Source organism: Helicoverpa armigera, chromosome 1, assembly GCF_030705265.1.
Source record: "Helicoverpa armigera isolate CAAS_96S chromosome 1, ASM3070526v1, whole genome shotgun sequence".
Taxonomy (NCBI): domain Eukaryota; kingdom Metazoa; phylum Arthropoda; class Insecta; order Lepidoptera; family Noctuidae; genus Helicoverpa; species Helicoverpa armigera.
The window spans coordinates 6,020,889-6,033,754 of NC_087120.1; the positions used below are offsets into that span (position 1 = coordinate 6,020,889).

General features: G+C 34.5%; 1 protein-coding gene across 3 annotated transcripts in view; it reads left to right on the plus strand.

The window, feature by feature from the left end:
- Positions 1-12,866, plus strand: part of LOC110377805 (uncharacterized) — a 74,653-nt gene that overhangs the window by 45,681 nt on the left and 16,106 nt on the right. For 2 of the 3 annotated variants that reach the window (XM_049852391.2, XM_021336825.3), the window contains one exon: positions 11,360-11,532. In XM_049852391.2, coding sequence (XP_049708348.2) covers positions 11,360-11,532 — 173 coding nt within the window. Of the gene's footprint in view, positions 1-10,689; positions 10,748-11,359; positions 11,533-12,866 lie in introns of those variants that run through there. The other variant, XM_049852392.2, reaches the window with a different exon arrangement.

The following is a 12,866-nucleotide window of genomic DNA, read 5'->3' on the forward strand; positions in this document are numbered from 1 at the left end:
CTCAATTTCACTCGCGTACTCGGATTGTCGTCCCGTACCTGGACAAAATAGGCTAAGTATCATTCATTCAACAGTGAAATATTTTTCAAATCGGGTCTGCAAGTTCGGGGCCACAAAGTTTATTAGTTGCCAAAGGTGCATTGCAAAACAATACATTACTTAATATGCTTGTACCCGTTAGTAATAACATATTAATCTATACTAATATTATAAAGCTGAAGAGTTTGTTTGTTTGAACGCACTAATCTCAGGAACTACTGGTCCGATTTGAACAATTCTTTCGGTGTTAGATAGCCCATTTATCGAGGAAGGCTTTTGACTTTTTATTCGGGTTCGTGCAGAGGTTCCCACGGGACACGGGTGAAACCGCGGGGAAACGGCTAGTATCTCATAAAACTGAGAACCATTTTTGAAATCGTTTAAAATCATCAAAGATTCCATAAAGAACTCTTACCAAAAAAAAAAAAAAAATACGTACCAAAAAAAAGGGCTCCCTACACATAGATTTGTACCAGTATAAACGGTACAAATATCCAGGTATCGTTGCACTCCAGTGTATTAATAGCAAACTGTGATGAGATGGCTGTTTGTTGGGTTAAATTGCATTGGTCGGTGTATGATCACAATGCCGATCATTGTAGGCACGTGTCCGAGTACGCACTAATCCAGGTTATAATTGTATGAAGATGAAATAGATTCTATGATGACTTGATTATGAGTGACCTACTGCTTAAATGTCTTGAGGGAAACCCTTGTGCCCAGATAAATTGTTCCCTTGTCACCCGCGTCAACTGGGAACTCCTTTATGCCCTCGGATAAAACGCTACAGCCTTCCTCGATAAATGAACTATCTAACACTTACAGACAGTTTCTTCATCAAAAGTACTTAAAAGCCAAAGAAATGTCATGAAGTAAAAGTAACCCTCAAATTCGTTTTTTCAAGGTTAAAGTAACAGCAAATCTAATAGAAACTTTTACTTAGGCTTTTACTTACTTTTGATGAAGAAACTGGCCGTTAATGATTTTTCGAACGGACTAGTAATTCTTGAGATTAATTAGCTTGTTCAAGCAAACAAACATATGTGTATAGATACCTATAATGACTTAATATTATCATAATACTTTAATCTAACCACAATAATATAATAATCCTTATTAAATACAGAGAGGAAAATGAGTAATATTGACCTTTTAATAAATTAATATATCATAAAACAATAAAAACCCACTCGACAATTATTTTGTTACCGTTTATTGCAGTGCAGCACTTGTAACTAGATAAGGATGACTTCCATTATATTGCCACAGTCTAATATGAATAAAACAGCTGTTACCCGACTTTGCACGAAAAAGGATTAGGATTTTCGAGTATAAAATAAAGATGATTTAACTCATTGAGATATTAACTTGGATTTTCAAGGTACACTGTTTCACCATTGCATACTCATCTTTCGTGTTATAACCATATACCCGAATGTATCATATATACTGTTCTATCTAATTAAACCAGATACTGATTATGAAACGCTTTAAAAAAATTAAAGTGTAACAAAACAAAACAAAATGAATAACTAGAATTCCAACAAAATCCGTAACACAATAATATAAACTAGAAATATGCATGCAAAGTAAATAAATGTATGAGAAAGAATCCCGGGCAACTGAAACTTGCCCTCGTACGGAGAGTTGCAGCCTGCTCGCCACATTTTTCATCAAACAAACCGTAAGCTCAAAGTTTACACGCGCACCTAGATCTAAAGAGGTTTAACCCAAAAATCCAGTTTTTGAGTTAGGTACCTATACATACCATCAAATTCCTAAAATACCAATCGGCTAACCAAACAGATTTAAAAAGTACTAGCGACCCGCCCCGGCTTCGCACGGGATAACAGTATTCCCCACTATTTACATATAAACCTGTCTTGCTATACACATATAAACCTGCCTCTTTAATTACAAAAACCGCATGAAAATCGGTTGCGTAGCCTTGAAGATTTAAGCGCACAAAGGAACATAGGGATATAGGGACAGAAAAAGCGACTTTTTTAATACTGTGTAGTGATTTTATAGCTGTGTTCATAAAGCAATTTTCTATACAGAACCCTACAACCACAGATGTTAAACTGCGTTTACGCTAGGAGAGCGTTGTAGGTCCTAACTTGACGCAGCGAAGAACAAACTCTAAAGGCTCCGCTTGTGCTTCGCTCGTGCTCGGTTCGTCTAGCGTAGCGTCAAAAATCAGATTTACGTCTTTTTTGAAAAATACGTTTTTTGAGTTAGCCCTCTTTGGATGTAGGTGTGCGACATAATAAATACCGAGTTGGCAGTTGTTAGGCGGAAGGATCAACGTATATCCGCTGGGTGAATCATTTTATTTGCGGTTTTACATCGATAGTCTGTGAAACAAAGTTAACAGTTAGGTATGAAATAGGTTCTCTATTTATTTAGAGTTATTTTAAAAAAAAAATCGTATTTATTTGTGAGAAGACAAAAGTTATAGGAGAAGAGAAACTAAAATAGGTTGTAAGTTTTTAATCATTTGTTTTGGATTGAAGAACTTGGACATCGCTTTCTTTAATGTAGGTGCTAAAACTTTTCCGTTCTTGTAAAAATGTTACCACCTCCTGAAACTGTACAAGTAGGTAGGTAATTTAAATCATTCGGATATTACGCAACGGCAATAACCATAAATGAAAGAGTTTCCAACGAAAAAGTATTACAACTCCCGAACTTTGTACGAATTCCTTTTCGGAATTAGTTGTATGAAGCAACTGTTTTTTTTTTAATCACAAGCCATTTCCATTTGCCCGCGGTTTCACCCGCGACCTGTGGAAACTACTACCCGTAATGGAATAAAATATACCCTATGTTACTCGGGAAGAGTGGAGGTTTAAGCTACCTAACCTCTAATTTTCAACTCAAACCGTTCTGCCATTCTTGACTATTATAAAATGTGTAACTAACACGACTTTATTTCATACTAGCTTTCGCCCGCGGTTTCACCCGCGTCCCGTAGCCGGATGATGACAAAAACTCCTAAAACCTTCTCCCGGGTCTAAGTTACGTCCCCTCTAATTTTCAGCCAAATCGGCCGTTTTCATGTTAAGTATGTCGTGACAACGGAAAACGGGTTTCATTTATATATCGACGGTAAAAAGGCAAAAGGGGTCAAGCGCCACATTTTGCGATTTTAACTTTTTTATTGACCCCAACTCCACTATTTTTTCTCTTTTGAATGGTCGTAATATCGTTTTCCTAGCATGAAAAAAAGTCGCTTGCACCAAAGAATTTTTTGTACTGAAGTGCCAAATCGATACTTGCCAAAAGTGCTCAAGCGACACCAATTTTACCTTGCTTGGTTGAAGGACCATTTTGTGTATTACGTTTTTGTATCGCCTTGTCATTTGGCATAATTTTAAAAAACAATATTAGAAATAAATATGTCGTTTGTATCCATTTTTCTTTCATTTGTTTAACGACTATAACGTCGCTTACACCAATAGTAAAAATTTACAACTAAACATAATTGGCGCTTGGCCCCTTTCTTAAATAATTTTATTTTCAATACGTTGCATTTGATCCCCTCAGCGCGCGCCAGCGCCTGGAGCTTAGGCCAAAATCTAAATATTCCAACATTAAATATTGGTGCTTGACCCCTCGCGAAATCGATAAACATGGTTAAAACCTGGGGTCAAGCGACATCTATCTTTGAAACTATTGATCTCAGGCTTATTTTGATGTAAAATTATTAAAGAACATTGTATTTTAGTAAACTTTTCTGAAGATTGTGATGTGATTCAATAAAGCAATAAAGAAATATTATTTTTTTAAACTTTCTTTTTACTCTCCTGAACAATATGATCTGTGGTGCTTGACCCCTTTTGCCTTTTACCCGTCGATATATATAGATATCGGGTGTGTGTGGTGTGTCGTACTTAATCACATTAAATACATAATATATATATTATGATATTCTATAGCAAATTATAAAAAAAATAACCTGGATTATGTTAATTTTTTCAGTGGTTAATTCTATTTACATTGTTAGATTTTTTTGCGTATTTCAGTTATTTCTTTGTGCTAATCGACGTACTTAAATTAACCACTATATTAACGTATTCAATTTAATGTGATTACGACATACCCGCTAAAGAAGAAGATTGAGAAAGTTTCACTAGATAATGTTATCTACAAATATAATCTTAACTTTGCACTAATGATGGCAACACATTTCAGTACAAAATGCAAGATAAACTGTTCACTACTAGACTGCACTTCGCGGTTACGTAATCATACACATATATATTTTTATATGTATATATTTATATACTTGTGTACATTATAATTGTAACAATACCTTGCACCTGTCAGACAAACCTTTGTGATAAGCCTCAAACAGGTGAGAATGTAAATACTCGACGACTATTGATGTTATATTAAAGATTAGTTTTCTACAAGGTTTTCTAAGTGATGTAATTATTAACAATGTTTTGGTTCGTGAGTAACGGTTGCCGTAGACTGTATGTCTTATATTGTAGTATTGTTCTTTGCTCTAGGTCATCGTATTTTGTACGAATAGGTAGATAGGTAACAGTAGCTAAGACTTGTTGCTGGGGAGTTTGTTGCGCCACTTCTTCAAAAAACACAGGATGAGGGTGCGCTTTTTTGGGGCTGTCTTTTGTTTTTTAAAAGTTCTGATTTATCAACCAAAGAATATGCGATGTGAGTTTGAGGTGTAGTCTAACGCGACTTTTTAATTATTACGGGACTGGAGTTTCTCATTAATTCGTACAAAGCATTATCATTCTTTATTGCACACATAAATTCATTTTGACACACTGGAAACAGAGAAAATTATGCACAACGGCGAGCTTAACCCAGTGTTGGGTTCTCTCACAGCCAACCTAAGAGTGATTTGATGGGGTCGGGCAAATGTGCAATTATATCGGGTGTGTCGTTCACAATCACATTAAATTATATCGCATATACTTTATGATATTCTATGGCGAATTGTAAAAAAAAACCCCCGACCCAAAAAAAGTACGCAATAATTATGACAAAGGGTTAAAAACGCTAAACCCTATAAAAAGCAAAAAATAACTTTTAACACTACGTAAACTAAATTTTGTCGTGTCGGGGGACCGCTCTAATTCATTACTTTAGATGCGTGTTTTTTTTAAAACGAATGTTGTAATTAGGTAGGTATCATTTGATTTATGTAAGTATTCATGAAGGTAAAAAGCGGTCCCCCGACACGTCAAAATTTAGTTTACGTAGTGTTAAAAGTTATTTTTTGCTTTTTATAGGGTTTAGCGTTTTTAACCCTTTGTCATAATTATTGCGTACTTTTTTTGGGTCGGGGGTTTTTTTAAATTTATAATTTAATTTTATTTCATGCTTTTTAAAGGAGCTCCTTAATTTTTCCTTCTTTTATTTAATTTATTTTATCTTAAGATGGGGTCGCTATATGCGATCTCGGCCAAAGGAAGCTGTTTAACAATCCTCATGACAAACTGGCTCTGGGAGAATTGCACAGATTGATAAACAATAAAGATTAACCGTTGGACATTCTAGATTTTCAGCAAAAATATAAATCGGTTTATCCGTTTCATTCCGGCATTCCAGGGTTTCATCCGCCACATCCCATTTGCAGCATTAGGTTCTCGTCAATCAGAAACATGAAGAGAACTCGTCAAGACAAATTCAACAAGCCCAAACTCGATGGGTTTACTAAAAGGCAGTTCAGGGTTACGTCTCCTACCTTCGTGCCCTAACAGCAGACCAGCTCAGTGGTTCCAAAAGACATTAGTGTTTCAAATTTCAGATCCCACATATACTTGCAAGTAAACTGAGCGTGTAACATTCCTATGACATCTAGCAAACGAGCTGATGACCTTGAAGACCTGAACCGATTTCCACCAAACATAGCTAAGAACACTCCCGACTGACATACCTTTTAAACAAAAAAAACCGCATTACAATCGGATCATCCGTTTGGGAGCTACGATGCCACATACACACACACACACACACACACACACACACACACACACACACACAGACACGTCAAACTTATAACACCCCGTCGTTTTTGCGTCGGGGGTTAAAAAAATAACCTAATCCATTCAGTGGTTTAACCACAGGAGTCATTTTTCGTTTTTATAATTTACAACATCATATGTAAAGCAGAGATAAAGTTAGGAGTATCGTATGTTTTGATCAGTTGACAGCTGTCAGTTTTCAAGGGAGAATTTCAGTTGTTTGTAATGACTGACTTTTATATGGTGTTCTAATTTTTGCACATTTTTATTCCATTTACTTTGTTTGAAAAAATCATTTTTTTATTTTTACGTATTTTTCTTTTATCTTTGTGTTAATCGACATATATTAACCAGTATATTAACGCATTTAATTTAATGTGATTAAGAACGACACACCCGATATACTAATAAAAATAATATATAGGTATGTATGATACCTTAATAAATTAAACACATACCTTTTATAATTACATAACGTAGGATACGTAGATGCACCGTATCATCACTGAATGTACAATTTTTGGATACAATTATTTTCGTTTTTTTCTAATGGTAAATTCTTATTTACTGTAGATATTAAATAGATTTTGATATATGTAGGTAGGTATATCAGCATGACGTGGGCTAAGTTTTATCTCTGTTACACTTACAATGTATATAAATGAATATCAATTATTCTGATAGGTTTTATTTGCTTTATAATTCTATTTCACATTATATTTATAATGTGTTTAGTGTTTATAGTATATGTGATACTGAAAATATATTTTCAAGAAATCAAATATATATTTTTCAATCTTTCACGTTACTGGCTCCAAATCAGTCATTATAATGTTTACAAAGTTATTAACCAAAATATACTTTTTTAACTTCTTTTACCAATTTTTTTAAAAGTGTGACAAGGTGATAAAAATAGAACAAAAATCAATACAGTACATTGGCACTTGCTTGCTTGCCATATTTACATAAGTTGTTCTGACATTGCGCGCTCAAGCATAAAAAGTTATCCACTGTTAGTGAAATAAGCTTAGACAACAAAATGAAGATGGAGGTGCTACAATTCAACATCTAAGAAATAAGCGCGCCAAAATACGGGTACGTAAAAGGCCCACGACGGAACACGACGGTTTTTAGTCAGTAAGAGTCTGACACTCCCTCACCGCTGCTAACCCACAGCGGGAGGGGTTATTTGATGATTTTTGACGTCGTAAAAAAAGGGGGGGAACGTTACTGATCGTTTTGGTCATGAACACCGTACCTTAGAAGAACGCGCCTGACCTAAGTACCTGCATTATGACATCTCCGCTCATCTTTGATTACTTACTCCGTGGAAAAACAAGGAACAAACTCCACAGTTTTCTTCAGCATTATGTTGCGAAATATCCTGAAACTGACGCTTAGTCTAAACACTTATCAGAAGGAGTATTTAAAGGCGATCAAAGACTGACTTAACAAAGTTTTCTTAAAGAACAGGTGAATGTTTTTATAAAAAGACGTTCGATAGAAAGAAAGATTTTTATAATAAGATAGTAGATGGGGGTTTTTATAATTCATGTGGCTTTATAAACCTATGGGACTATGGGACATGTCACGTTGATATTTACGTAATTGATTTTTTATTTACCATTATAAGTTTGTTAGTACGTTTGTTCTTACATTTTGACGCCAAAATATATTAGGTAGATGAAACTTGGCAATAATTACTTGCTTAGGCTACTTATTTATCCGTGTGCTTTAGACTCGAATGGAACTTTAGGGAACAAGTTTTTTGAAAACAAAGTCTGTAAAAGAAAATATGAGCGATTAAACCAAGATTGATCGTGTAATAAGCTAAACCAATGTTATTAATAACTTTCTTGGACGTATGGCTTTATAGGGCGCTTTGAACTTCTTTAATAAGTTAACCAATGTTACACTTGGATAGTGTTGTACATCTATACTAATATTATAAAGCTGGAGAGTTTGTTTGTTTGTGTGAACGCGCTAATCTCAGGAACTACTGCTCCGATTTGAAAATTTATTTCAGTGTTAGATAGCCCATTTATCGAGGAAGGCTATAGGCTACTTTTTATCCCGGTACGGGAAGTAGATCCTACGGGATGCGGGTGAAACCGCTGGCAGAAGCTAGTTGGGAAATAATTTAGAACCATTTCTAAAAATAAATCCTTACCTACTAATTAATATAAAATTAATTATTGGGTAACCTTATATGTACCCCTTGACTCAGATTGTTTGGCTTCTATCAATCCTATAACGACTCCCAAAAATGTCCAATTGAAGGTCGTGATCCACCATCGTGTCTTCTTAAAAAAACGGACTCTTCATTTCAAAATGGTCACCTATCCACGGACCGGCTGTTTTAACCACAAGCCTAATTCTATCAACAAAAATCTGTTTAAAAAGAGCGTATTTTCACAGCTTCCATGCAACATTGTTAAAAGCATTTTATTATTTTTGTAGTAAACAATTTGAACAAATATCAATCAGGGTTGTACGTGAATGCCATTTGATACATACACGAGGCGAGCATCGTTTATATTCAGAAGGATGGGGTGTCACACTAAGTTACGGCGCATGCTCAACAAGAAGTGTGAGCACTGAGTTCCTATCTGCATATTTAGATTGATTTTAATGACATTTTAGTTTATTAATTTATGTAAAATATTTTTTTTTATTTATATTTATTAATTGTTTCCCGCGTCCCATGACAACGGCATCCCGTAAGCAGACAGTGACAAAAACTTTCATTCTCTGTATGTCCTCCTCCCGGGACTAAGCTACCTCCCCTTTAATTTTTAGCTTAAACGGTTCAGCCGTTCTTGAAATTGGACATTCTTTTATATTGATGATGAAATATATCAACTGCCTTCACACGACCTCTCAGCAAAAAGGTTCCTTTCCGAAACAGAATATAATAATATACATATGGTATAAAAATTATAATGGTAAAAAACAATAACAACAGATTAATGTTTCTGCTCCTAAATTAATAATAGTTAGTCGTATGGGTGTTACAGACGTTTCAATATTAAGTGCCGTTAAACACCGGAACTATGAGTGCTCAAACACTTAAGTAGCTGCAGTCAAAAATAGTACACATTTGTACAGGTTAATCTCAGAAGAGGTAATAATAGAATATTGAACGTACAGTCATTCTGTATTGATGTTTATATATTCAATTGTAATGTGTTTTTTTCTTTTGTTACATAATTATTAAAAAAGTATCAGTAAAGTACACAACATCTTTGCTAAGAATGTCAAAGGCTCATTATCAAGGCGTCTAAACAATGTTCTTTTATTGGTGCTGACTGACCATTTTCAAGGACTTTGAAAGGACTAATGAATGCAACCGAAAAGTCCAAGTTCCTAATACTATGAACTCATTAATAAATAATTCAATATATCTATTTTTATCGGTGATACTGCAACATAACAGTAGGTTCACTTTAATTTTGCAGCAGAGATAGAAAACCAAAAAAGGATATGCATATGCATTTATAAAATACATATTAAAAATGTGTCATAGAAATGTGTTCATTTTCTAAAAAACTTTAATTTTTCGTTATGGTAAATACTTAAGCTTCGAAGCCTGAAAATATCAAATCATAAAACGTTGCAAGCAAAGTGCGAGACTGTAAAAAAATCCGAACAATATAAAAAGTATCAAAATCAATCCTATCACACCTTGATTATATAGAGTAGTAAATTTCCTCCAGCACTTGCATAAATAAACTAACTCACAATATTGTATGAATCCCTTGCTATTTGAGAACTTGCATATAGAATATCCCATGTATATTTTATTACCCAAGGTTCATTTAACTTTTATATATGTTATAGAAAATAGGTTACCATGTTTCAACTTGATATCGAAGTATTTTATCATCATAAAATGTATCAAGATTTGGTAGGTATTTTTGAATAACAATTCTATAGTATATCTCCAAAAGATTCATTGGGAGCCAACCAAATATTTTATTAAATACCTAATTAATATAAGTGATATCCTATTTAGTAGGTATAGTATCCATTGATAACTAACCTACATGTGAAACTCAAGTCTTTAACCGCCACAAATTAACAGTTCCTTTTGGCAATTATGTTGTTAGCATTGCCAGTTTCCTACTTTATTAATACACTAGAAAGGATTTCATGCCACGCCGCAAATCAAATTACACAGCATTCGCTTTTCGGAAGCAAATCTTGTAAGCAAAGATGTGGGCTAACTTACTTCAGACATGAATAGTAAGCAAACATACCGCGGTTTTGCCGAGGGACATAGCATTTATTTAATTAAAGTGCAACCGTCTATCCAGTTGTCACTAATTTGTGCATCAGTGTTAGAAATTATTTGAGGCGGATAGAAGCAGACTGTAAAATTAGTCTTTGAAATTATGTTATACCCGTGTAAAGAACGACCTAGTGGAAGCAATGGTCACCATACGGTCAACATTTGTGTGATGGAAGCATTCCGGCAAAGTGAAGTGGTAACAGTTTTATAGGAGAATCGTACTTATTATTATTAAGTTAGGGTGCATGACAGTTACCACTGATTAGCATTCTACCGTACCTACCCTACATTTTACAAAATGTAAAAATTGTGTCAGAAAAACTTGCGCTTTATAAGTCATTCGCAGCCCTCGTTCATCTTCAATCATTCAATCCTCCCGTAAACGCGTGGTCGTCGGTGCAATTTATTGAAATAGGTATCGTTTTGTAGTGATTTTACAACAGAAACCGTTAGTGTGTACTCACTTGTTGACGAACTCAATAATACAATGTAATTTGTTCGCGTAACAGGATGTTTGATTATACAAAAGTCATGAATTTGTAAACTTTCAATTAGGTTATTCCTAGATGCTAGTTCATGTTCCTAACATTATACTGCTGCTAATAATATTACATGTTTGCTAAGATTTGTAGCTAGTGAAGTTTTAAATACAATTACCTATTAGTTCAACGGTTTTATTAGTTCAATCAGTTTGGTTTTTATATGCTAAGGGAATTAAGCACGCCACGTTGGAACTATCGTTCTTAAGTTTAAAATATTAGATATCAAGTTTGTATGTATAATATGTGATATAATTGCCTATTTTAATATCCGTCAATATAATAACTAGATATTGATCAGTTTGGACCACCAGAACTTTTCCAAGATGCAAGTTTTAATATGACTGTGTTCATGACACGTGCTGAATGCCTTACCTATATTCGAAGTAAATAACGATTTTAACAATATTCCAGAGTATTCTTATAGCATACAGTGTTTATTTCAGTGAACTATTAAGACAACTGACGATCTCGGTATTCTTTCACAGAGAAAACCCCCGTGAGATGCGGAATCGTGCAGAGAAGATGAGAAGGGACCGGCTGAACCAATCCGTCGCTGAGCTGGCCTCCATGGTGCCACCAGTGGTCGCTGCCAGGCGCAAGATTGACAAGACTACAGTGCTTCGTCTCACCGCACATTACTTGAGAGCCCACCAGTATGGTAAGTAAAAATGTAGTGTTCAGATAAATAAGGCTGAAAGTGATAGAAGGCAATTGGTGGGTTGGGCCGCAGATAACCTACCTCTCTTTACTGCCATTAGCATATTAGATGCGGTTTAAATATATTCTGTGTTAACGAAGGAATGGACGGATTGATTGCATGAAAGATGACATGACTAAAAAGGAAGTGAAGTCAGAAGGAAAAGGTCATTATATTTTTTATATAACCTGTGTCATCTGATACAAGGACTCGAAAGCCCAAATCATTTGTTTATATGACGTCATGCATTGAGATTGAGTATTAAACACATGAAACCCCTTTAATATAACCCCTATGGTTTTAGTTATATTAAAATGTAGTGTCGATCGCTCGCCAACCACGTGTTTATCTTGATTCAAACTAAATGATTCTTCTATGTACGTACCAACGTCGATTATATAAGATTCTAGAGGGTACTCTAGATGCATATTTATACAATAAATATTATAACCACTTGTACTAAACAAACATGATTAATTTATCTATTACCATAAACCTAAGGTGATTATTTTTATGTACTAAAAGCTTGCAAAGTGAGGTAGGTATACGGCTGCTTCGAAAGAAAATAAATGAGTAGTAAATAAAGACAATTACGATAGTTGCAAGACTTTGTAGTAAGAACTAAGCTATATACATTAATTTTAAAAAGTTGAAATAAATAATTAGTAGTACTTTGAAATTAAATACCTACATTGAATTTGCTTTTAATTTTAAATGATTTTGTTATGGGTAAGGGACATCCATTCTTTCTCAATTTTTTAAATGCTTTGTTTAGGGTTTTTCCTCTTCCTTCTGAAACAACCGTCTTGGTTGTTTCCCATCGGTTCTAATGTAAGAATTCGATTGTATTGCTCACCTTATGTGACGCAGTACAGTGATCTAGTTCTAGATCAATATACTGCGCTTTAATTTGCAAATATTTTCTAGTTTCACCACATTCCACACTGTAATTATTCTATGTTGGAATGCAAGCTCCACCCATACCAATTACGCTACGTATACTCGACCAAATTGAAGAGGGCTTGTGTGAACTTTGATTGCGTTACATCAAAGGCCAATTACGTTTAGTAGGGTAGTAGACGGACTATGCAGGTGCGCACATTTGTATCATGTTATTAATGGCATGTCATTTTCCACATACAAGAGTATAACTTCGATGAAATAAGGAGACAGCACTTACTTATTAGAGAGTAGTTATAATAAATGATAATGTATTATATTGTCTTGAATAACATGTTGATTTCATTAACGTCGGCTGAATTATGGCTACTTTAAAAGAGGACAAAAGTTTTTCT